The 26,220-nt window shown below is 36.7% G+C and overlaps 5 protein-coding genes across 6 annotated transcripts; 3 read left to right on the top strand and 2 right to left on the bottom strand.

The window, feature by feature from the left end:
- Window positions 1-92: 92 nt before the first annotated feature.
- Window positions 93-5,822, bottom strand: LOC108992580 (RNA exonuclease 4). 2 transcript variants are annotated; one of them, XM_018967180.2, is made up of 9 exons: window positions 5,643-5,822; window positions 5,480-5,555; window positions 4,988-5,066; window positions 4,298-4,379; window positions 3,074-3,182; window positions 2,296-2,384; window positions 2,139-2,203; window positions 1,950-2,028; window positions 93-694 (listed from the first exon to the last, which is right to left on the bottom strand). In XM_018967180.2, exons 1-9 carry the CDS (start codon window positions 5,703-5,705, stop codon window positions 527-529), a joined length of 810 nt encoding a protein of 269 aa, XP_018822725.1. In that variant the 5' UTR covers window positions 5,706-5,822; the 3' UTR covers window positions 93-526. The 2 variants fall into 2 exon arrangements, with proteins under 2 accessions (XP_018822725.1, XP_035550128.1); XM_035694235.1 differs by having other exon boundaries at window positions 588-694; window positions 1,927-2,028.
- Window positions 5,625-25,485, top strand: LOC108979630 (basic leucine zipper 61-like). The gene is made up of 5 exons (XM_035694234.1): window positions 5,625-5,638; window positions 22,936-23,791; window positions 23,984-24,074; window positions 24,221-24,347; window positions 24,878-25,485. The coding sequence occupies exons 2-5, from the start codon at window positions 23,229-23,231 to the stop codon at window positions 25,066-25,068; spliced, it is 972 nt and encodes a 323-aa protein (XP_035550127.1). The 5' UTR covers window positions 5,625-5,638; window positions 22,936-23,228; the 3' UTR covers window positions 25,069-25,485.
- On the top strand, window positions 7,210-10,050 carry LOC108992194. Its single transcript, XM_018966666.2, has 5 exons — window positions 7,210-7,999; window positions 8,420-9,033; window positions 9,126-9,200; window positions 9,461-9,628; window positions 9,766-10,050. Exons 1-5 carry the CDS (start codon window positions 7,210-7,212, stop codon window positions 9,910-9,912), a joined length of 1,794 nt encoding a protein of 597 aa, XP_018822211.1. The 3' UTR covers window positions 9,913-10,050.
- On the bottom strand, window positions 10,190-12,509 carry LOC108992572 (ras-related protein RABA1f). The gene is made up of 2 exons (XM_018967160.2): window positions 12,039-12,509; window positions 10,190-11,030 (listed from the first exon to the last, which is right to left on the bottom strand). The coding sequence occupies exons 1-2, from the start codon at window positions 12,257-12,259 to the stop codon at window positions 10,598-10,600; spliced, it is 654 nt and encodes a 217-aa protein (XP_018822705.1). The 5' UTR covers window positions 12,260-12,509; the 3' UTR covers window positions 10,190-10,597.
- Window positions 12,687-16,882, top strand: LOC108992561 (homogentisate 1,2-dioxygenase-like). Its single transcript, XM_018967155.2, has 9 exons — window positions 12,687-12,960; window positions 13,239-13,469; window positions 14,398-14,477; window positions 14,781-14,948; window positions 15,076-15,251; window positions 15,371-15,440; window positions 15,565-15,719; window positions 16,097-16,180; window positions 16,378-16,882. The coding sequence occupies exons 1-9, from the start codon at window positions 12,749-12,751 to the stop codon at window positions 16,597-16,599; spliced, it is 1,398 nt and encodes a 465-aa protein (XP_018822700.1). The 5' UTR covers window positions 12,687-12,748; the 3' UTR covers window positions 16,600-16,882.
- Window positions 25,486-26,220: the final 735 nt, after the last annotated feature.

The following is a 26,220-nucleotide window of genomic DNA, read 5'->3' as shown; positions in this document are numbered from 1 at the left end:
ATCTATTACTATCAGCCTTTTCATATAAACAAGATTCGATTTTTATCGCACCAATCCTCACAAAGCGAAAGCTTTATCCCTCAGATGTAACTAATAAATATTCACGAGGAAGAATAAGGTAAATAAATGTAGAAATTATTTTACAACCCTGTTTTTTTCTTTTTAATTTGAGAAAATCGCATCTATCCTTTTGGGTACATAAATTTCTCACCAGCAGAGTATAATGAATGCATCTCTACTGCCTAAAAAAAACAAAATTCAAAACACTTGACATTTCCTCACCAATGATAATAAGATAATAGTTTTCCAACATGCAAGATTGCCACCGAAATAATGAGACTAAAGTGTATCCCCCTGGACGTGTTGGATGGAATTGGTTCTAGTAGCTAGGTATTGTATCCTCTTCGAGTTTCCTTCTCAACATCATGGACAATGTGCCGGTGGATTTGAAGTGAGCTTGATTTTAGTGATCGAGTTTCGAAACGATCCGGGGAACTAAGCATCAAGTATCATCAGGCAGCAATTGCTACAATGCAGTCGGAACACTGTCAATTGTAACATCTCCTTGCTTTATTTTCTTTTTCTGCTTGCGCTTCTTCTGTTTTTGTTTGAGATGCATTTGATCTTTAACACTTTTTTCCCACTTCTTTTTGTTTTTCTGATAAAGCAGCATTGCAGCACGAGCATCTTGTATCTAAACAATAAAGTCAATTATATTCGCTCAATAATTTCAAAGTTTCAGCAAAGTTCTTCGCCAAGAAGCTGATGCAGTAATAATATGGGCAGGATCATAAAATTGGATTATGAAGCAAAACTGGATAATTGGCCTTCCCTCTTTTCTAAAGATGCTCACTGGCTAGGGCCGGCTCAATAGGTTAGGGGGGGTCTAAGGCTAAAATTTTGATTGAGCTTCTTCTTCTTTTTCTTTTTCTTTTTTTCTTTTTTTTTTTTAAATATATATTTATTTAAATTTTAGAAAGTAAAATTAAATAATTTTATTTTTTACATTACATTTTTATTTAAAAATAATTCCTATCGTTTGCCAAGTAAAATTACTAATTAAGACTTTATACTACGTTTTCAACTAATAACCGACTTAATCTTTATTAGAAAATTCCGATTTAGAGAGGATTTTATCAAATCTAGTTTTACAAGACGTGCTCTAGAATCTTAGGGGTCGTTTGGGAACACAATTATTTTCAAGTATTCTCAGAGATTCTCAAATTCAACTTTTTCTCTCTCATTTCTCAAAACTCAATAAAAACATCTTAGCTCGAATTATTTCACTACTATTCACAGATATTATGATATATTCTTACTATTTAAAAGAGTCCTAGAAGCAATTATAATCATTATTATTAACAGAGTTCTATAAATAACTACACATTTGGGAAAAAGTGGGCTCTTGCCTCTTCAAAGGATCATACAAAAAAAAAATTTATGAACACTCAGAAAATTAGATTTTGCTATTTATAATTTTCACATTATATATTAAACTAATAATGACGAAAGAGAAGTGTATTCTTATATGGAGAGCACTTGAAATAATTATTATACGAGATAATTTTAAAACTAATAATGACATATATAATATCTATTTGATACTTTTGATGTTCTCTTATCGAGTTAATTAATTTTTTTAATTGGATATTTTTTTTCTTTTGAAAAAAATTCTACTTTAGAACTTTTTTTGGGGGGCCTTCTTCCACTAGGGGCCTTAGGCAATTGCCTAAGTCGCCTAATGGAAGAGCCGGCTCTGTAGACACTAGCTCAAGTTACAACTAGGGAAGCCTGTGACACTCCAAAGCCTGGGAGTCATGACATCAGTAGCATTACCCCATCAACGATATTGCATATGCATTGTCTAGCAATGAGATAAGCACACAAATTTGAATACTGACTAGCAAAATGTTAAAAAATTATCACCAGCACAAGATTAGAGAACTAACAGAGCAGTGCTCCCCATTCTGGATCTGAACACCAAGAAACTGTGCTGCAAGATGCCGGAGTGCTCTTCTGCCACCTTCCCTGATTCAATAGCCTCACAAATTAAGTTATTAGGAGATATCGCATATGGTAGGATGTCAATAACAATGCTCTCAATAGATACAAAATTGGGGAGTGGGGTGAAGTGGTACCTGAGAAAAGGCTGGTATTCTGAGGTATCCCTCAGGTCCTTCTTAGGATGACTTAATAGCAGTACCTGTCCAGGAAAGATCCAGCGGCATTAGATTTATACCACAACACAAGAAAAAATTAATCAAACAGAAAACAACAGTCAACCAAGATATCAACCTTCAGATCATTGTGCAAGGCATGTCCCACGAGAATCCTTCCTTTAATTATATCTGCCACCCTCTTCTGAACAACCCAAAAATCTTTTGCTGAAGAGAATATTATAAGCATGCATGAGGGCCTTCTTTTATTTATTTGAGAAGTGGAAATATCAAACATTTCTAGCAATTGGTATTTTTCACAATTCCTCCCATGTCAATCATCCCTTCTTGTAAAGACCAAGTAAAATAGGTATTCAAACAGCCACTATGCCATTATCAGATAGCAGATCGAGTATATTTTCATTAACTTGTCAGTTTCAAACAGCCCTATCCATGATATATGAAATTGCCTCTAGAGATTGTTTACTCTTTCTGGTTTGCTTGAACAAGTTGAGTGGGGAGACACTGTAACTTGTTTAAGATGCTAAAGGAGATGAAGAAGCATGACTTTTCTCTTAAAAATTAGGATGAAGGAACTTCTTATCTGGGAAAAAAAAAAAGTTTTGGTCTGAGCTGTAGCGTATAATTTACCAAAAATATAGGAGGAAATTTATTATTCATCTATAACTAGCTATGGGGAAGTATAATTCTCCCCACACCGAAAAGTTCTTTTTCCAGAAAAAAAAAAATTCACCAGGAAGAGCCTCATCAAATGGATGGTACTCAAGTAAATAAAAGAACAAAATTAAACTTAACAATTAATATTGGAGGGCAAAATATACAGGTAATCCAGGAGTTTATAAGTGCTACAATTTTCAAAATGTTTCTAAAACTCCAAAGTAAAAAAGAGATTCAACCTTTCCTCAAATCTCGGGGTCGAATGCCACTAATTTCAGTTCGGAAGTCAACAACACGATCTACTGGGCGAACAAACTCATCATACACAACATTTCCCCATGTATTAACCTGCCATTAACTAAAAGCAATCAATAACAATAAAAGGCATAAAGGCATGACCGTAAATATGATCTCTAACTAGATAGCCTTTAGTTTTTCTACTCAAATCAGGAGTTGTAGTCTTAGTAGGCTACAGGAATTCAAAGAGTTTTTTAAGTCAACATATTCCAAGAATTCAAGCTTAAGTATATGTGTCACGATATACTGCACATATCACCATAAGAAGAGGGTTACTTCTCATTTGCTAACCCTAATGGGTGAAGACTGCCAAAAAATTTTAAGATATCAACCAATTTGTCTCAGAAGTTCTAAAAATCCAGGACTAGCATCATTGTCCTGCTCTCATTCAAAAACTCAAAAAGCAGATTTTCCAGCAAAAAGACCTGATCTAATTCTGCAGAACCATAGCCATCAGATCTCTCCAGATCACAAAGTGTTCACCCTGAAGCTTCTGCCAAAAACTTTGAGATAGCTTCACCTTGTTCAAGACATTGTTCTCTTTAAATCCTTAACTTTCCTTTTTATCTTACTTTCCCATTATGAAATCTCAACAAAAAAAGATTTCCAAGCAAGAGACACTGCCTGTTTCACTGTCTATAACCATCAAAGGTCCAGAAAAGCAACACTGCCTTAATACTTTCTCTTTCATATATTTCCTTGTCCCTTTGCTTTTGCATCTTCAGATCTAAGAGAGTCCATTCTTTAAAAGACTATATGTATATATGACATAGAAGTTAACCAAGAACCCTAAATTAGAGTTCCCAAGAAAAAGAAAGTCAGCAGATGTGAAGTCACTGACTATTTTGAGGAAACATCTACAAAGGCCCAAATAGTGTCTCAATGATAATCAAAGCAGTGTATTCCTTAGGAATAATTATACAGATACAACTATTTTACAATCCATTTACAACCAGCCAGTGTGATATTACCACCAATACTAATCCTTTTGAGTTTCCCATCTCATTTGAATTTCAGATTTTACATATCTGCCTTCCATTTAAAACTGGGTTGTAAAAATAGTTGTAAGAATTTGTGACAAGTGTAGGGCGCATTACCGATCTTAGAGATGGAAGTCATTTAAAGACCAAAAAGTAAGAAACACAAAGAGAGAAACTAATGAATACCAGAGTAACTCGTCCAAGGGCACTTTTGTTTCCTTGACTAACACCGACCATTTCACAATCCATGGCTACCACATCTGTTACACTGAAAATCATTGAAAATGTAAGGCATGTGTCGGTTGAAACAAGGAAAAAAGGGGGTTACAGAAAGAGTGGTTACAGACTACACTAAACTATCTCAACCCATCTCATCTCATCATTACAATTTTCACAAATTTCCACATAAAATACAATAAAAAAATTCAACTTTTTCAAATCCCAAAATAATAATAATATTAAAAAAAATATTCTAACAATATTTTATTCAATTTTCAACTTTCATCTAAAACCATCTCATCTCATCTCACTATCCAAACCCCACCTAACTCAGCTTTCACATGAAGAATAAAGGAGATATCCTGATGGTGTTCAAAGTAGTGGGAAAATATTTCACGTCAATGGTACTGTGGTTTGAAGTTGCAATGTAACGTAACATTGCTATAGCATGATAAAAGAACAGAAATAAATAGATCGCCAGGAGATAATAATAATAATAAGTCACAATGTCTCTTTATCCTAAATAAAGGAAAGCCACAACATGGAAACAAGCTCTTGGGTACCTTAAAGAAACAATAACATATCCAAGTAATGAAAATATCCCACATTTTACTGCAATAAAATTGAGCATCAGAGTAAATAGATATAAAGAAGCACCTGATATCATCATTAATTGGAGCGAGAGGATTGATCGGAGAATCGTCCAATTCTACATTTGGCCTCTCCTTACGCTTCCCTGTGAAAAGAAGTCTTAGCAAAAGAACGTTCGAACTGAGACAGAGGAATGGTTTCTATACAATATTTATTTGTGTTTGCTTCCGAATGGAAGATTCAACCGACTCTATTTCATCGGAAGCAAGAAAGTTATTTCCACAAAACTGAATACAAACAGTCCTATAGCATAAAAAAATAAACTTTGACCGAAAGTTAGCCACAAGAAAATCTCCCACTAATTTATGTTTAGTAAAAGGAACAAAAAATACAATCCGAATATAGACCAACCAGCATTAGCAACAAGCAGCATAAATAAGTAAGCGACAGGTCGATTCCGAATTTAATAAAACGCTTGAATATTCAAAAAAAAAAAAAAAAAAACCAACCCAGAAAATCAAAGCAAAGCAGTATTTGAAGTGTTAACAAATATATTACCCAGAATGGTTTTCGGGTTTTCGGTTTGTGAGCCTTTTGAGCGTCTTTGAGGTTTTGAGTCATGGCTTTTCAGCTTCTGCACAACAAAAACATGAATTTTGATCTGAGAAAAGATATTTGTTTATATGCAGAGAGAGAGAGAGAGAGAGAGAGAGAGAGGTACTTGTTGAAGTTGAGCCCAGTTGGGATTGAGGTGTAGCCGCTTATTCTTCAGCTGGCTTCCCATATCCTACTAGTACTACTATGGGGTTTCTTTACTTTCTCCTAGACCCAGAGGCGGTGGACAAATAACGTTGTGGCTGCGAGTCTGAGACTGCAGCCTTGGAGAAACGCCGTCGCTTTTGAATCTGGTCCGCCTCGATTGAGAGAAACGGGTTGTATCAGGAAAGTGAAGAGACCCACCCGATCCACATGATTTACAGATGGGCTGCATCAGAAAGGCCGGCCCAAACCATAAAATAGAACACAAAAAGAATTAATTCCAACGTTCTTATTTACGTCCCACGAAACCTGAACTTTGGTGGGAAAGGCTTTCGTATTGGTTGTAGACTGTAGTATAATATAAACTAATCACCTTGTTCTCAACTTCTTGGAGGACGATGCCAATTGTGTGGCGTCCCAGCCATTAGCTTCCATCTCCGACGCAAGAACGAACGGGCGATCAGCTTTCTCGGCTCCCTCCTTCTCTGGCATTGGTTGGGTGGTGAAGGAAGTTTTTCAAATTGAATGGTAAACTTTTTCCTTCTGGGTAATCAAGAATTTGGTAGAAACGGTATATTTATTTCTTGTTTTCTTTGTTCGTCATGGATTTGTTGAAGTGTATTCGTCTGAAAAGTCGTCATGGGATATGCGGATTGTATATAGAGGTCAAAGTAAAGGATAAGAATGATCAGTTCTATAACTCAAGTAAGTACTCGTGGAGAGAAAAAGCTTATTTGGATGGATGGATTTAGATACTATAGTAGGATCTTCATGCCACTGTAGACCGATGTGCTGTAGAACTCTCTTCTCTCTCTCTCTCTGCTTCTGATTTTTCTCCCTCTCTGGGGTTTCAGCAAGAAAAAGAACAAAATTTCATTTTGTTAAAGATTGTAAAGGATAAAGAATTTGGTAGAAACCGTATGAAGACTTCTTCTATCTTGGTTTTTTTAAAGATCTGTTGAAGTTTATTCATCTGAAAACTCGCCATGGGATTTGTGGATTGTCGAGGTCAAACGGATATGTAGGATCAGTTTGAAAGCTCATGATAACGTAGTAAATACTGTGGAGAAGAGAAGATTTGATTGGATATAAAGAGAGCAGGTTCTTTATGGATGCTTTTCTTGTTGATTTGGACGAGATCGTTCAGAAGTAGATGTTTGTGGATTTAGATATTATAGCAGGATCTTTATGCCATTTCAGGCTGAACTCTCTCTCTCTCTCTCTGCTTCTGGTTTTTTTCTTCCTTCCCGGGGTTTTTTAAAAAGAAAAAGAACAAAAGTACATCTTTTAATCCCAATGTTTGGGAAATAAGGAATTCCTTGTACGAAGTAGTACATCTTTCAACAAGAAAGCTTTACAGAGGAAGCTATAAATTTTTATATAAGATTGTGTTCCTGTAAATAAATAACAGCGCATGAAATTTTTGTTATTATTTACCAATAATTATTGTTATTGTTATATTATGGTTCCTAATTCCGATGACCTGAATGACTTTTGTCAGTATTGTGGAATGAAAGCTGGTACTCAACATGGGGCGAGGAACTATTCCATCTACTAATCAGATGACTGGTTTTGAGTCGGGTCTACATGGCCAGAACACAGGTAATGAAAACGTTGCACAACCTAATATCCAACCAGCGGTATCAGCTTCGGAGAACACAGCCAATGCTGGCGTCCAATATGTAGCAGCGCCGTACTGGGACGACGAAATTCAGAATCTTCGTAATCCTGGTACAGGCGGGGCACCTCCAACCAGATTTTATCATTCTGACATGATATCCTCACTTGGGGCTGCTTCACAAAGGCATGCGGCCTCCAGTCAATTGCCATCTTCCAGCAATTATGGATTCACTGGAGTTTCTGCAGATGAACATGGAAGGGACGGCAGTCACTCTTTGGATAATACCCGGAGTCTATGCGAGATAAGATATTCTGAACGAATTTCTGGGACCATCCAACATAGTAACTCATCTTCAGGCTCTAGTTCTTCAGCTGGCCCCTCGAATACAAGGCATCCTGATGCTGATAGAGTTGCTGTGATGGACTCTGCATCTTTTGCTCTGCCTCAATATTACAGAGAAATCGGTGATCCATCATTCATGGAAGGACTCTCGAGTAGGCACTTGAGATACAGATCAGGCGCTACTGAAATGAATCATCTTATGGTGAATGAACATACTCATTTGATTCCAGGAAATTATATGGTTCTGCATTTTCAGCCAGCTAGTACTCTCCGACCGGACCGACAGTTGAGCAGTAATTCTGCCCACGAAGGTACTTCAGCCACGAACCAGACTCCTGCAACACCTTCTATTAATGGTAAGTCATTGATTCCTTATCATATTTTCCCTTTAGCCACAAATTAATTACATAAAAGTAATCTCATAAACTAATGTAGCTTTATATAGTTTGTCAGATTGTAAAATTACTTTTACTGTAATGCTGATCTGATGGATTACATGAAGTCACGTAAGTTTGTAGGATTACCAATGGCATATATTTTATGTCGAGAAACTCAAATCACTCAACGGTCTGCAACAAGTTATCTGGCTTACACGATGGAATTAGCAAACAGTTTTTGAAGTTGTTTTGAGGATTTTGTCGGGTTCTGTATCTTTGATTGTGAAAGCATTTCCGCCGCTTTCATATAGATAACATGCTGCTTATTCTCACGAGCATGGTTGTTTCTATTTAAAGCCACTCTTACAGCGTTTGTTTTCTTTATCATAATCTTCACAGGCAGCAATTCCATTGAAGGTTCTATGGGGACTTGGAGTTTGCAGGGTGTACGAAGATATCATCACACAGCTAGCAGTAGAGGTACCCTTGGTTTCCTCAACAGGCAGCGCCCCGATCATCTGAGCCCACAAATGCAAGAATTGAGAGGCCAAAATACTAACTCTCACCTGTATAGTTTCCATCATCTTCATCCTTCCATCAACAATTGGTGCCACGATTGTCATGATTATCATTATTATTATCCTTTGATCCCACAAATGCAAGGAGTGAGAGACCAAAATATTTACTCTCACCAGAATAGTTTCCGTCATCTTCATCCTTCCACCAACAATTGGCACCACGATCATCACCATATGATCCCACAAATGCGAGGAGTGAGAGGCCAAAATATTTACTCTCACCAGCAGGTAGCTGCAGCTTCAAGTAGAGTTGCTACGAATTCTTCAGGAAGCACTCTAAGGCCTGCTCGGAACAATTTGGAGATGGTTCTCAGGCATCGCGGATCTATTCCGCCAACTAGGCCTCAGACATACTGTCCTCATAGAAGGGAAATCCCGCCTGAGACAACTCTTAGACATAGCAGCCGACCACCCATGAGAGTTCTGCCAGCTGATGTAATATTTTCTCTTATATTTCATCTTCTTTCTGTCTCTCTTTGGAATGAAGTATTTTGCAAGTTTGTTAAACAGTCAGAGTTAATGTGTAGGAAACTGTTATACTTGATTTGCTAGTGCTGCAACAATTATATCAACTGAGGAACTTGACTGACTCTAGCAATGAGGTATGGTTGAATGTAGTGCAAATGCCATTGGTAAGCTAAAAATATTTTATGTGGTTTTCTATGACAATAAATTAAATGGACAGTCACTGAAAACCAGCTACATGGGCAAGTGGGTAGCATTGATCTAGAAACATTGACATTATATATTATATATATGTATAGACATATATTAAAAAAGACCTTGCTCTCTATGATTTTGAATTTAACAAATTTTGCAGACATCTATAAAAGCTTTGACTTGAAATTCTTATTTCCTACAGGAGTTGTTTGCATTGATGGAAGAGGACTCCGATGAAGAGGACGAGTTGTCGGAGGAAACTATCGCTAGACAGTTGAGGACAAGAACTAATGTATCATCTGCTCCTATTATCAATCCGGGGGAGACTGCTTCTGTGCATCAGGAAGCCGAATCTTGCATTATATGCCAGGTATACTTTGAAACAGAGTTTAGAGATGGCAAAGTTTGAATTGTATCTGGCTCATATTTCTGTAATAATCTATCCCGGAATTATCAAGTCCAACTCAAATATATCAGGATATTGTATTAATTTATCTGATTTTGTAGCATGAATACAAGGATCAAGAGCAGATTGCAACCCTTGATTGTGGGCACGAGTATCATGCACATTGCTTAAAGAAGTGGGTGCGCGTGAGGAATGTCTGCCCAATGTGCAAATCTACAGCACTGAACACACGAAGGAATGAGTTATAAATGTTAAAAATGGGGAGATGGTTTGAAAGATTTTCACTGTAAAGCTAGCTGCCTCATCAAGTTGAGATCCTGTTTCATATGTTAGCATGGAGGAGTAACAGTTGCATGTCCAACTCATTTATATGCTGGTTTCTGGAAAATGGCCCAGTGGTTCCTGTCTTGACAACAGCTGTAGAGACTTTTTGTCCAATTATGACTTGGATCGGAATGAAATTCATTACTTTTTTTGTTCATTAAACTGATTTATATAGGGCACGTGACTATGCAAGAAGCAAAATTGCCAAAAAATCAAATATATCCTCCTCTTTTCCTCTTATAAAAAACTGACTACACCATTACACATAAAAAGACGAAACCAGCCCGTCATCTTCATTGTCATCCAGCAATAAAAACAACTAAATCATTTATCAGATGCAAAATTGAATTTGCCTCTGATGTCTTTCAATTCTAAAACAACCAAGTACAAGAAAAACTTCACAAAAGTTGAGAATTTAAACAATATACCAGTGGAAAAGACAGTCAACATTTCTATGGATGTAAAACGTTAAAACTGACCTCAGACATGCTCAAGCACTATCGGAAAAGTGAAAATTTTGGTGGGAAGATCCCTGAGTTGTGGGTGGAAACCTCAGATTTCAAGCGCAGCAAGATAGGTTTAGACTCCTTGATCTATCACCATCTATAATTAGGCAGAACAGCAACTAACTTTCTTAACAGCAGAAACATCATCCTTGGTTCCAACATTTATGGTTTGTCCTTTAGGCAAGGCTGTAGGATCATCTCCAATATCAAGTGCTTTCCGGCTCACTACTCGATATGTTTGGGTTAGAACTTGGGTGAATGCATTCTCCACATTCAAAGACTCCAGGGCAGATGTCTCCATAAAGAAGGTGCGCTCTCTCTCGGCAAAAGCTGTAGCATCCTCTGCGGATACAGCACGTAAGTGGCGCAGATCTGCCTTGTTACCCACAAGCATTATCACGATATTGGAGTCTGTGTGATCCCGTAACTCCTTCAACCATCTCTCAACATTCTCAAATGTCAAATGGCGGGTGACATCATAGACAAGCAATGCACCCACAGCTCCTCGGTAGTAAGCACTAGTAATTGCACGGTACCTATGTGGTAAAGAACATAATTAAGTAAATCAAACTATAATTTCAGGACTTCACATTACGACTGAGAAGATCACGTGAGAGCAGAAGTTTCAGAAAAGAAGATGACCCTTTTCTGCATTGAACAATAAGAGTAACAGGATTTAGCATGCCTACGGTAAGCTACATATACAATAGAGAGAGCTGCATAATATCCTTCTCTTCCAGTTTGAAATCTGACTCAAATTGAAATTCATCTTCTATTTCCTTTATCTATTTGTTAAATATCGGTGCAGTAAAAGCTGGAGAACTGAATAGTTACGAACATTATTAGAAGCTTCTACTCTTGTTAGGTTTCATTACTCAATCAATATCCTACCGCCTGAAAGATGCTTTTGCCCAACACATATTTCAAAAAAATGAAGCCCTCGGCTAAATCAAGTCAAGTACTTGTGCTAGGTCCATTAACTTGGAAATGCTGCTTCCCAGATCTCTCATAACCTCGAGAACAAACTAAAAGAAGTAAATAATAAATTAAAAAAATAACCCGAGATTCAGATACCTTAACTTTACCCGCATTTTATCAACAACCAAAGGACAAAAACATTTTAACTTCATGAGCAGATGTCAATTGATATTAACGAAAACAATTTCCCAAGAACACGATTTTATTTCTATCCCTACATTTCCGGCAAACTCAAATACCAAGACTGGTTTACCTCAAACGCCTTCAGACCCTTCTAAGATCCGGGACAGAAGAATCCCAGATTCCAGTCCTCCACCATTTTACCAAGTTTTGCAACCAATCAAACATGCCACACACAAAATAAAAAGTTCCATACCCCAACTGTAACCGAAAACAACATTCTCAACAAACAGTGCGCCAAAGTCAAATTCAAAACCACAATTCCGTCTCTTTCCCACGTTTTTCCCACAAAAAAAAAAAAAAAAGAAAAAGAAGAAACTAATAAAAAAAGAGGATAAAGGGAACACAAATTCTAAAGAAATAATGAAAATAAAATGAGAGAGAACCTTTCTTGGCCAGCGGTGTCCCAAATCTGGGCCTTAACGATCTTGTCGTCTACACGGACGCTGCGGGTGGCGAATTCGACGCCGATAGTGGACTTGGAATCGAGGTTGAACTCGTTGCGGGTGAAACGAGACAAGAGGTTGGATTTTCCCACGCCAGAGTCCCCTATCAATACCACCTTGAACAGGTAGTCGTAGTCGTCCTCCGCTCTGTACGCCGCCATTACTTCTCTATTCCTATTCCGTTCCGATCTTATTCTCGGATGATCAAGACGCAAACGTCCTCTCCGACATCAATGGAACTACTTTTCTACGTAACGTCAGAGAGAGAGAGAGAGAGAGAGAGAGCGAGAGAACCAAATTTCAGGGAGGTGGCCAACGACTACATGCACTGTCGCCTTCTTTCTTTCGTTCGTTCGTTCGTTGTTCGTTACTTTGAGTTTGGGCTTCGATATGTCACGTTTGTGAAGTGGACTGGCCTGCTTTATGTTCTGGGCTCAGATTGCAGGCCTAATTAAAAATAACAATAATTTATATTTATATTTTTCTTATTTAAATATATCCAAAACACAAAAAAATATATATATATATATTAATATTATTTCAGTGACAATCTTGCCACGTCATCAACGTCATCCCTCTTCCCCTCCAAATCGGAATAAATTGCATCATCTCCGTTCATTTGATCTTGTGCTGTGCAGGATTGACTAGACATGGAGACCAAACCGGTCAGCAAAATCGACGGCCCAGATTTCCCCCCGGAACTGTCGTACCAATCTGGGTTCGGCAACCACTTGGTGTCGGAGGCGATCCCCGGAGCTCTGCCGGAGGGTCAGAACAGCCCGCTCACTTGCCCCTACGGCCTCTACGCCGAGCAGATATCCGGCACCTCCTTTACCTCGCCCCGCAAGCTCAACCTCCGCAGGTCCCTACTTATCACTTTTTCCATAATAGAAACGTCCACTGCTACTTTTCCTTCTGAGCCTCATATGTATGGCTTTCTTCTTTCTTTCTTTTCTGTGTTTGGGATAAATTACCGATTTACTCGGGGGCTTTTAGCTTTGTACTGATCGTCTATTTCTATTCGAGGACCGCTCAAGCTCACCAAAGCTATATCTTATGTGATTCAGGTTACGTAATTTTAGTATTCATAATTCTGCTGTTGATTTTTTGTTTTTTTTGGTTTATTTTTCCTTTCCATAGTTGGCTCTATCGAATCAAACCATCAGTTACGCATGAACCATTTAAACCTCGCGTCCCGGGGCATGGGAAGCTCGTGAGCGAATTTAATGAGTCCAACAGTTCAACCACACCAACTCAACTACGATGGAAGCCTGCAGATATTCCCCACTTACCAACAGATTTTATTGATGGGTTATATACTGTATGTGGGGCTGGCAGTTCACTCCTACGCCATGGATTTGCAGTTCACATGTAATTGGCGCTCTATAGTTTTCTATTTGATGCACTCCATCCAACTATGCCAGTTTTTTTCCTGATATAGTATCTTCGATTGAATCTCTGATAGTGAAACGAAAATTAGGAGTAATCTAGTGTGACAGCCACTTCTACAATTGACATTGATCAACCTGTTAGTGTTACGAAAACCATTGAATACAAGTGCTTTCATGTTAGCTATAATTATGGTCTGGTTTTCATTATCATTATCTCTACAATAAGAAAGAGCATTGAATTCTAGATTAAGAATTTGTGAAAAGTGGGAAAAAAATATATTTGTGATGATTTTAAGCTTTCTTTGGGTTTTAATTTGATTTCCAAGCTATCAAAGAGCTGGCTTTTGATGAATTTAATCTTTAGAGGATCTGCCACTGTCTAGATGGTGATGTAAACACATAATTGAACTGGTGTCGCAACTTTAAAGATACTTCTCCCAAGTGTCACTAGTTAGTTTACCATGAAAATATTGAAGTGGTGTTAAAATGCTAATGTGACAAAAATATGTTCTTTTTTAGTGGGTTTTACTTGTATATGCTCAGTGACAACTAGCGACTGGTTCATTTGCCCAATGTCCCATTATAATGTTACTATCATGATACCTTAGTGTGGTGTAAGAAATGCTTCAATGTAGTTTGTCTGTTCCATTTTTTCAACTTCGGGCCATCTTCATTTCAAGTTTTGAAAGATTCTATATACGGATCCAAAAAAAAAAAAAAAGTTTTGAAAGATTCTACAGTAGAAATATTGTTGGAAGATATCACCGGATTCAGAAATTGCACTTTCTTTCTGTTGAGACTAGATTTGATGCAACTTTACTTGAAACTGTGGAGGTTTACATATAAAAAAAAAAGAAACTATGGAGGTTATAATGTTCACCTGATTAACAGAGGAACTCAATGTATAGGTACATGGCCAATAAATCGATGGATAACTGTGCCCTTTGCAATGCTGATGGTGACTTCTTGATAGTCCCCCAAGAAGGAAGTAAGTGATTGTTGCGATCCCTTGAAAGGCATTGTTTCTTTGGATCATTCTTGTTTAGATATATTTGCCCTGCTGCCTTGTTGGAAAGCTATCTATCACGAAAGACTAGGAAGGGGTAAAATTTGTAGAGGTCCCACCTGAAACACAAATTCCCCTCTATTAAGGAGATGTAGGGAAAAATATTGATTTTTGGATGAGAAATAGTAAATTCCCCCTTGAACGATTTTTTTTAAACGTGAATTGAATAAAAGTCATGCATGCCTTCATGCCTGTAAGCTTAAATGCACTATTCTGGTTTTGTAGGGCTATGGATCACTACCGAATGTGGGAGATTGCAAGTTTCCCCTGGTGAAATTGCCGTTTTACCTCAAGGATTTCGTTTTTCTGTTAATGTACCTGATGGCCCAACACGTGGTTATGTTGCTGAGGTTTTTGGAACCCATTTTCAACTTCCCGATCTTGGGCCCATAGGTACCCAATCTCTCATTTAGCCGTGGCATGTGTGAACAAAATCTGGAATATTTGTTACTCAAACCATATGAGTAAATTACTTTGTTGAACATTCATTATGTGGAGCTGCAATTTTGATTACATGTAGGTGCTAATGGTCTGGCTGCTCCAAGGGATTTTCTAGCTCCTGTGGCCTGGTTTGAAGAGAGTTCTTGCCCAGGCTACACTATTGTACAGAAGTTTGGTGGTGAACTTTTTACTGCAAGACAAGATTTTTCTCCCTTCAATGTAGCTGCCTGGCATGGTAACTACTTTCCATATAAGGTGGGTGTTACTGCTAAAGAATTAATCCCACTGATAAGACATGGAGACTGAATACTTCTGTGTGCAATTATGATAATCCTTGTGGACCTGATTTGGAGTAAAATATTATTTACTTGCAGTATGATCTAAGTAAGTTCTGCCCTTGCAATACTGTTTTAATTGATCATGGTGATCCATCAATAAATACAGGTATGCTTAATGGGAACATAGCTTTTTGTTTTTTGTTTTAATTTGTTTGGGTAATAACCTTTATACTGTTCAATCATAACTTGGGATTAATAATCTTTATTGGTATCTTGCTACTGTAATGTAGTATTGACAGCACCATCTGACAAACCCGGTGTGGCACTTATTGATTTTGTCATTTTCCCTCCTCGATGGGTGGTTGCTGAGCATACCTTCCGGCCTCCGTATTACCATCGCAATTGTATGAGTGAATTCATGGGCCTCATTCATGGTGGATATGAGGTAAAAATTTTGAGTTAAAACTGCTAAGCTCTTCGTAAACTTATTTGTATGGAGAGTGGAAAAAGCAATATGTTTTGGAATCGAACTTTGAATGGGAGTACCAAATGTAAAAAAGAAAGGAAAAACCCTTCATATGAATAGAGAAAGAGACTGCAGAAAAAGATTTAAATGTCAAGCTTCTTTTCCTAATGCCATTGGAATTTGAAATGAATAACATCATTGTATTGTGGTTCTAAATGCATAGTAGCCATTTCTATCCGCAGATGCTCCTCGAAAACCAACGAATTTTAGGGTCATTCTCATGTTGAGATCTGTCAATATATGTGTATTGTGTGTGTCTGTCACAGATCATAACTATTACGCAAATTTGTTCTCAGGCTAAAGCTGATGGGTTTCTCCCAGGTGGTGCAAGCCTTCATAGCTGCATGGCCCCCCATGGTCCTGATACCAAGTCATATGAGGTATTCGTCTTATAAACAACCCAAAGTTATGGCTAGCCTCTCTCTCTCCCTCTCCCTCCCTCCTATTTGAAACCTTGAGTGTGACAAATAACAATGGAGCAATCCAAGCTTGGACTCAACAGTCAACACCCGCATCGATGGTCAACGAATAGTCTTTGTTCTAACCAGTAACCACGTCCCTGTTTTTTGATGCACAGGCAACCATTGCACGTGGAAATGAGGCAGGGCCTTACAGAATAACCGATACCATGGCTTTTATGTTTGAATCGTATTTAATCCCCCGCATCTGCCCATGGGCTCTCGAGTCCCCCTTCATGGATCATGATTATTACCAGTGTTGGATTGGACTCAAATCCCATTTTAAACGGGAAGGGACGCATGACAAAGACATGAATATGCTGCGGAATGGACATGATTGAGACCACAAAAAAAAAAAAAAACAGAGAGAGACCCAATTTGCAGCCCATCCTGGGTGAATGTGCATAATGGACATTATTATCAACCTAGCAGCAAATGTACAACCATCCCGTCTGGAATGTACTTATATAGCTCAATAAAAGCATTATAGAAACTGTGAAGGACTTAGTGCATATACGTATAGAACTCGTTATTGTCTTATGGTTCTGTCTCATCGTTGTATATATATAATCACACGATTGTCCGAAACATTTATGAATTGGCATATACTTAGAATTATTGTTAGATTCAGGACTCCGACGCCAAAACAGATTGAAAATGTTCACTCCGCTTGGGACTTGCTCATGAATGGTTGACAAGACTAACGAAGTTCAAACCAGGGCTGCTTCTCCCTGTCCCATGGATCCCACAACCCCAATCTGTATTCCCAACTTTGAGGATCGAATTAAGTAGTTTGAAACATAGCCCATGAACACAATGTGGCCGAATCCACGTGCGATACTGATTCCTGCCAACATGTACCAACTTAAAACCCGAACCTATTGATCAGAATTTACAAACTAGTTTATAGAACAAACCCCTTACACCGATTACTTGCCAAAATTTTATTTTATTTTTTTACAATTTCTAATATACAAGAAAATTCCAAGATTTCAATGGGTACGTGACTACATACCCATCAGAAACAATGTGGCCCCGTCACTACATCTGCATGCATACATATATATTATGGTATGAGACCACACATTCCTGCTGTTGTCTTCAATACTGATTAATTTGGCTATGTTTGATTAGTGAGGTAATCTTTCCATATCACTTTAGACTACTTCATTATTATTTATTATTATTGATAAATTATTCATTATTTTTTATTAATATTTAAAAATTATCTACCATCAGCTCAACATCCAAATAACTTGTCAAATAATTACTGTGTTGTCTCTGGTGAAGCTGAAGCAGCCCCATATTGGTCTATATATACATGCATGCCGGCGTACTTGAATACTCCAATCCTGCACAAAAACAGTACGTACTCTAGCTAGCTAGCTACTCTTCGAGTTATTAATATTATATATGTTTTTTTTTTCCATGATCTTTGAGTGGGAAAATGATCAGTTTTAGGACCCAAAAAAAAAATGAAAAAATGAAAGGGTCCGGTGAATGATCTCATGAAAAATTGCAATCGGGACTGGATGGTCCCAGTTCATTAGCAATAGGTCTCGTGTTAGGTGTAATTCCATTATTTGGGAGTGGTACCAATTGTAATGAAATAAAAACACTAAATTAATAAAGAAAATTAATAAATGCTAGAGCTAGCTACCAATTGTAATTAAGAACATATATAATTGTCGCATGCATGTTCATTACTTGCTTAGCAGTGCAGATATATAGGTATATAGCCTCTCTCTCTCTCTCTCTCTCTCTCTCTCTCTCTCTCTCTCTCAATATCATGCAAAACCTAAGTTGATAGCATTCGCGGATGCAGTCCCTAATTCTCTAAATCTTAACAAAAAATAAATTAACTTTTTGACAAAAATCCCTCTCCATCCTATTCCTTATTTTAGGGAAAGTTTTTGAGATGTTGAAGATGGCTCCCTAAATTTGAAGAGCCACTCTTCATTCCTAAATCATTTTTTATAAATATTTTATTCTAATAAATAAAACAAATCTTTCTCTCAATCATTTACACTTTTTTTCATGTTCATATTTATTATAGTTTTAAGTAATAATTTTAAAAATAATTTAAATAGTTACAAAAATGTAAAAAAAAAATTAAAATATTATCATACCCTCAAAATAAGAATTTAAATTTTTATTTAAAATATTCGTTAGAGAGTAATAATTCAAAACATAAGAAAAAATATAAAATAGTGAGTTATTAAGTTTATAAATAGAAGTGAGAGAAAAAAGTAATAAAGAAATAATATAGAAGAAATATTATTTTAATATAATAGATAAATGATAGAAAATGTGATATAAGAGGTTTTTGAAAAATGAATAAAATTTAAGAAAAAAAATTATGAAGTGTGTTTTTTAACCGAATTAACAAAATTTTAAGGAAATTTATAGGGCCAATGTGAATGCTACGAGAGGTCAACAACCATAGATTAACGTAGAGATGGGCCAATCATAATTAATGTAAAAGTGGACACTGTTCAGTACGAACAAGTAGAAATACATTAAAAAAGCTATAAATTTTTTGTTTCATTATTTTTTTTTCTTTATAATTTATAGGATTGTACAATTTAGACCATTCTCAATTGCTTATGTATGATACAAAAAATATAAATTTTTTAAAAAATTGTTAATAAAATGAGTTACATCCTATTATGTAAAAGAATATGTAAAATACAAATAAGAAAAGTTGGAGAGTGGTCTGGTTGCTCTTCTTCATTAAGCAGCCCTCCAATAATTGTGCACCATGTAAGCATTTTATAGTGTTTAGTCTACACTTGTATATATATGATCAGAGACTTATACAACCCCCCCCCCCCTCTCTCTCTTTGTGGATATGTCCTCTCTCTCACATCTTGTTCTCCCTCCTCCTGAATGCCTCCAGCTTGCTCCTCTTTCTCGCGAATTATCCTCTCTCATTTTCTTATTTCTCCTTTATATGCTCAAGACCCATTTCCTCCATTAAAATCCTCCACCAAAATTGTTGTGATGCATATAAACGGCTGAAAAGGCAAAAAGAGAAGGAAAAAATCCTCATATGTACCCATCACAAAGGTTATCCCTCTAATTTGAAAAAAAAAGGTTATCTAAATTAAAGTTTTTGTGTTTTGGATGGCTGCAAAGGCATCTGCCTGTATTATGCCCTAGTTTATACAACATATTTTAAAGATAGTTATAAACGTGGGGTGCTGCTCTTCCAAATATAAAGCATTTTAGATTTGTGCTGGCATCATGTCGGCTGGAGATGAGAGGGGCTACGACGGGCTCTAGAGATGAGAGGGGCTGCAAGTTTGTGAAGGAGATGAGGAGTCTATGAAGGAGATGACTCAGAGTCTGCGACAGGCTCTAGAAGGAGTTGCAAGGCGACCCCGACAAAGACGAAATGAGGAAGAGGCTTGGAGAGATGAAATGAGGAAGAGCTTGGTCTTGCAAGTTGTGATTCTATGTGGTGAGTTCTAGTTAGTCTATTGTGTTTTTTCCTACTTGTTCCCGTCTTAATGGAAGGCTGCTCTTCTACCTTTAATAGTTCGACCGTCCCGCATCGTTTCTCAATACAAAGTGCTACAGTAACCCACTACATGTAGCGAGTATTGTTCATCATTCAAACAATTTTTTTTTTATATTATTTATACTTCATTTACTCTCTCGTTACCTTTTACTTTTATATTTCAATACAAATTCTTTTTATTATTCATCATTTAAAACATCTATATTTTATTTTTTTTCTAAAAAATATATTGGAAATATTATTTATCCAATTTTTTCATATTTTTATTTTATTTTTAATTTTTGTTTGGCTTATATATTTTTATTTTGTGTGTATAAAATTGAATTATATTACATTGTATATAATGATATATTGCAAATATAAAAAATATATTGATATTACAAATTTATTGGTAGAAAGGAAATGTATAAAAAGAATAAAAATATATTATTTAAATGATATGAAGAAAAAAAAATAAGCTGATGTATGATATATTGTAAAAATCAGTATATAAAATAAAAAAAAATGAAGTAAAAATACTACACACTGTGCCACGTCTCCCCTTCTTATTCTTCTTTTTTTCCTCTCTCTCTCTTTTCTTCCCCCCTCCTCCTCCTTTCCCTCTCCTTTTTCCAACCCCTCCCCACCCCTTCAGCTCGACCAAAAGAATAGATGTTGACCGAGGTGAGGATGTCAGCGAGTGGCGATGATATCAAGGGGCAGCAACGATGATGATGACGGAGGTGATCGACAGAGAAGGGCAACATCGGCAAGTGGCGAGGAAGGTGAGGTGTGGCAGTGACATCAACGAGGGGTGAGGAAGCTTCGACGGCAACAGGAGAAGGGAAAGGGGGAGGAGGGGAGAGGCACAGGGAGAACGGGAGAGGGAAGAAAAAAAGAGAAAAAAAAGAAGAAGATACGTGATACACTGATAATATGTTAATATATAGAATCCCTTTATATCTCTAACAACCGTGATTAATATAACGTCTTCACTAATAATTATAATTTACGAGTAAGAGTTTAAATTAGGTGAATTTATGAAATAGGGCCAGAGAGTGTGCGTGAATCTTGCACGTACGAAATAGGTGAATTTAATGTCTTGGTTTACTCACAATTTCTCGCACTTTTTTTAGTAAGATAAAAATAAATAAAAATTATATATATCATTATTCATATATTTTACATGATCAATATTAAATACAGTCTTAGAATATATAAATATCGCGTATTCTATTTGAAAAAAAAGTATAATCCATTATTAAAAATTATTTTTTTACGTAAATTCTAAATTTATCTATATTTTTCAAATATATAGTGCGGAGGACTTGTACCCGCATTTACACCCCTTAAAAATAGAAATATCATTTATATATATATATATATATATATATATATTGTAATTGATGCAAATGGATGAATGGAAGCGTGCAATATTGTGGTCGCCAGCCACCCTTGTTTCTCCAATATTAATGTGTTTGCGCGTCCTCTTTTTGGACCTTTTATTATTTTCTGATGGAGACTATAAAATAGATAAAAACAAGTAGGATCGGGTCTACTTTGCTCCATCCACGTGCAATAATGCTTCTTTTGTGTCCGGTTCGGACACAGTTCCTGCATGTACGTTAATTTATGAGTTTTTTTTTCCTTTTTATTTTTGGGATCCCAACATTAATTAAAGTAAAGTTGAGACAGGAAATATAGATAGAGATTATTATCTATTTATTATTGCATAGTAGTAGTTTAAGTTATTAAGTAACTTGTGTGCTACTAATTGTATGCACATGCAAAGGATTTAATTAGCATTTGGTTGTGAGAATCACATGGTAACCAGCATATATATATATATATATATATATATATATATCCATCCATACATACGTACATATATTTGTTGGGTATTGATTATTGATGATTACAAAATGGAACATGGGATTAGTTGCATCATTGCTGTTAAAACTTATGACTTTTTCAGGCATTGACCAACCCTATTTTGTTTCTAATATACTAGTCCGATCATATGGTTACTTTTGATTTAGAGAAATATTTTAGTTATAAAAAGATTTTATAAAAATAAATTTATAAACTGATATATCTTATACGATACATTATATTATAGATTACATATTATATAAAATTATATCAATTTATATGTTTACTCTATAGTTTTCGTTGCTAGAATTAACATTCATTTCATAACGAAAATCATGCCCCAAAAAGTGAATAAAAAAAAAATTGTATTCACGACATTATATATTAAACAGGCCAGAGAGAGGTACTTAACATGCATTGATCTAACCTTTTTCCGTTAATCATTATCAGTGGTTTCTTAGTACTTTCCTTAATAAATTCCGACATGAGATGATGGAACTTATCAAGAAACTTCAGAGAGAGAGAGAGAGAGAGAGAGAGAGAGAGAGAGAGAGGGGTCACAAGTCCTTCCCATGTGAGCCTGATTTTGGGGACAAAGCAAGGAAAGGTGGGCTCTTGCAAACAATTCACATGGGAGGGAGGAGGACATGATTCTTACAAACCCCCTTTGTTTCACAGCTCATCCACCAAATATTAAGGATAATGAATACAAATTATCTAACTGATAATGATCCGTTTGGTTCCTTTAAGTTTCTCCTTGCAGAAAACCAGCCCATTAGTTTAAGTTCTAACCTTAACACTAAATTAGTGGGTATCCACTAATTCATAAGATCTAAGTTCTAATTACAAGTAGACATCAATCACATAAATAGGTGTGGACACATGCTATTATTTGGTAACGAGAAAGTGGGGGCTATGAGATGAGATGATCGATCATCACAGCTTGTACATGAAAACGTCAATCATGTGAGATATGCATAGAGTGTAATCTGATTTTATCTATATTACATGTAAATTCAACATGTAATTGGAGATTAGATTAAGGCCTTGTTTGTGTTAATGTGATGGATGCGAATTAAGGAGAGGGGTCACATCGGCACGTGGTGGCTGATTCCGCCATTTATTAAACTACACTGACGACTTTCCCAGTAGAACCGTTTAAGTTCTCCCACCCCTTCCTTTCACCCCCACCCCCCCCAAACCAGCTGTTGCTAGCTGTCTTTCCTCCCTCCCATGTGAACCCCGGCCTCTCCCCTCCTAAGACCCATTGCCCTTGAAAAAACATAGGTCTCCAAAATCCCAGAGAGAGAGAGCAGCATTTCATGATCGATTTGTAATGAAGATGTTGCTGTTGTTGTCGTCGTCTATGTCATGTACTTGCTCTGATCACCTCCTTCAATGTCTCCCAAGTGTTTTTCCAAGTCCAAGATTGTGATAAAGATTACTGTTTTCAGTTGTTTCGATATTTGGCCAAGTTTATGGTCATAGCTCTCTCTCTCTCTCTCTCTCAAATAATCAACACTCATTTTTCACGATCTTTGTTGATCTTTCTCTCAAATTGCACATATATTTCGCAAACTATTGTTTTGGTGTTATATGGCACAATTACCACCCAAGATACCAAGCATGACTCAAAATTGGCATTCTTCTTCTCACCAAAGAATGCCCATTAATATGTCAAACTTCGTTCCCACCAACAACAATACTTCTACTTCCATGCCCACCGCCCAACAACAACAACCCACTTGGGTGGACGAGTTCCTCGACTTCTCGTCAGCCCGGCGCGGAGCCCACAGGCGGTCCATGAGCGACTCCATTGCCTTCCTCGAGACGGCTCCATTCATCGGTGTCGAATGCCGGAATAATGGCACCAGCGGCGGTTTCGACCGCTTGGACGACGACCAGCTCATGTCAATGTTCTCCGACGAGGTCTTGGTCGCGCTGCCGCCTACAGTCTCATCTTCCAATGCGTCCACACCGTCTGACCACAACAGCAATATCGACGACGAGAATAAGCCAATAATGCCTCTCGACCAACAGCCCAAAAGTGAACCGGGAGAGGTTGAAAGCTCATGCAAACCTGAGCCACAAGATCCAGTACTACTGCCCTCCACCACCCCCACCGGCGACTCCAACGTCGATCCTAAGAGGGTGAAAAGGTAACCCTATATACTGATGATGAATGAATATCGATGACTCGCACGCATTATAATATTATATATATATATATAAATATTTCTTAAATGCATTAATTCGTTAGAGGAATGTAACTACATGAGGCAGTGATCATATTGGATCCGCAATGCAAAATAAGATTAAGATCCGAATTACTGTTGTTGGGTTTGTGCTAGAATTTTGGCAAACCGGCAATCAGCGCAAAGGTCAAGAGTGAGGAAACTGCAATATATTTCGGAGCTAGAACGGAGTGTAACAACATTACAGGTACATGATATAATTAATTTACTTGTTACTAATTAATTAGCTAGTAAACATTTGTTTCATATCATTAGTGGATTGACGTGCTTTAGATATTTATTTCTGATAATTAATTGTTTAATTTGATTTTCAATACATGAAAAAAATTGAAGACCGAAGTATCATCATTGTCACCAAGGGTTGCATTCTTGGACCACCAAAGGTTGATACTTAATGTCGATAATAGCGCTCTCAAGCAACGGATCGCTGCTTTGGCTCAAGATAATATTTTCAAAGATGGTAATTAGAACTTCATCCTCATCCTCATCATCATCATCATCATATATATTTAAGTATTGTCTAGTGCTATTACAATGACCAAGTATATACCTTGATAATTTACTGGAGAATTGATTGCGATTAATTCATGGTTTTTGAGTAAATTAAAGATCCACGTGACTTGAAATTATTCAAGTTTACGGACAGATCATATATATATATATATAGTACGTACTCATATATTATTGCGTTGGTACCACAAATACATGATACACTCACAATGCATGCATATGCGGGTCTCCAATGTTTAGCTTTAGCGCCGCATGCTGCACTTCTACCTACCGGCCAGAAATATTTAACCTTAAATATGCATCAGTTTCGTGATAACTTGAGAAATCAATATTTGTTTGTAAGGGACATGCATACATTATCTGTTGTTCAAACTTTAGGAAATAGGAAGATTAGGTGGTTTTCCACCGATTATCAGAGCACATTTTATTGAGCTCATGCCTTTTTTTTCTTCTTTTTTTTTGGTTGTATAAAAATTTCAGCTCATCAAGAGGCATTAAAGAAGGAAATAGAGAGATTAAGGCAAATCTATCACCACCAGAACCTCAAGAAGATGAGCAGCGCAGCCAATCTGCAAAATGCACCACCACCACCAACATCGCCATCACAAGCACCGCAGCCCCCAACTCCCGATCACTTTGGAGGTACGGACAAGGAAAGGCTTCTCAACTGAGAGATAGAGAGAGCGTGGGTGCATTCTGCTAAACTGGATTTTCACGTGATGTGTTCCCACTTGTTGGCTTACATGGGGCCCCTGATAAAGCTTTGTGGGATTGAGAGGATTGGAGTTGACACATGGACTACTTAGATTGGGTGGCGAAAACATCTTGTTTTTCTTTCCCCCTCTTATTTGGGAATCTAGGGTTGGAGTTGGGTTTTTTTCTTTATGCTTTTGTGATATTATTATATGATTCTTTTTTTTTTGGGCCTCTAACTTTTAGTTATTTTTTCGATGGGTAAAAAAAAAAAAAAAAATGGTGCGTTTTAATATGTTGGGTGGGTTTGTATTGGAATAGATGAAAGGTGTCAGGGTTGAGGGGTTCATGCTATGCTTGCATGATTCTTGTATCTTTTCTTTTCTTTTTCCCTTGGCCGGGCTTAATAATATCCTGTAACTTCTGTTTATTTTTATTCTTTTTTACTGTAAATCAGTAAATATATGCACTGTGGCACAAGGTTTCACTATTCTGCTCGAGAATTCCCAAATGATTGGTTAATTAGGTAATTACCTCTAACGACTATATCATGTCAGGTCTTTTTCCCTCAAATTATCATTTATATGAATAGTTGAATTTAAATATTTATATTATATTCTTATATAATACTATGTACATGATGTAGAATTTCTTATAAAAATAACATTATTTTATGTATTAATTATAAAAATGTGTTGGTCTCTGAAACTTGAATAATTGGTCTCTGAATTTGTAATAACTATTGATGATCAACAGCTGGACATTTTGATAGGCCGGGTTTCAAAACCATGCATGTGGTTTGTGTTTGATATATTTATGGCAACACGAAAGTGTTGGTCGAGTACTGCTTAAACCAGCAAACACGTACACCTATTAATGCGTTCCAACTGCGGCATACAAAAAAGTACTTACTATTTACTCTCATATTTTATATTTATAATTTTTTTATAAGATATAAGAGTGTTTTTATAAGATATAAGATGATGAATAATAATTGATAAGAAGAATTTTTCTTTAAAAAAATATATTGTACAATCCAAAATTTTGACAAAAAGTATATTGTATTTAACTTCACTCTCTGAATTGCCTTTACCGAGAACTTTTGCACATATTTAATTTCCCCATGTTTT

Source organism: Juglans regia, chromosome 9, assembly GCF_001411555.2.
Source record: "Juglans regia cultivar Chandler chromosome 9, Walnut 2.0, whole genome shotgun sequence".
NCBI classification, from domain to species: Eukaryota; Viridiplantae; Streptophyta; class Magnoliopsida; order Fagales; family Juglandaceae; genus Juglans; species Juglans regia.
The sequence above is the reverse complement of the archived record's forward strand: the minus strand, read 5'-3'. Positions and strand labels throughout refer to the sequence as shown.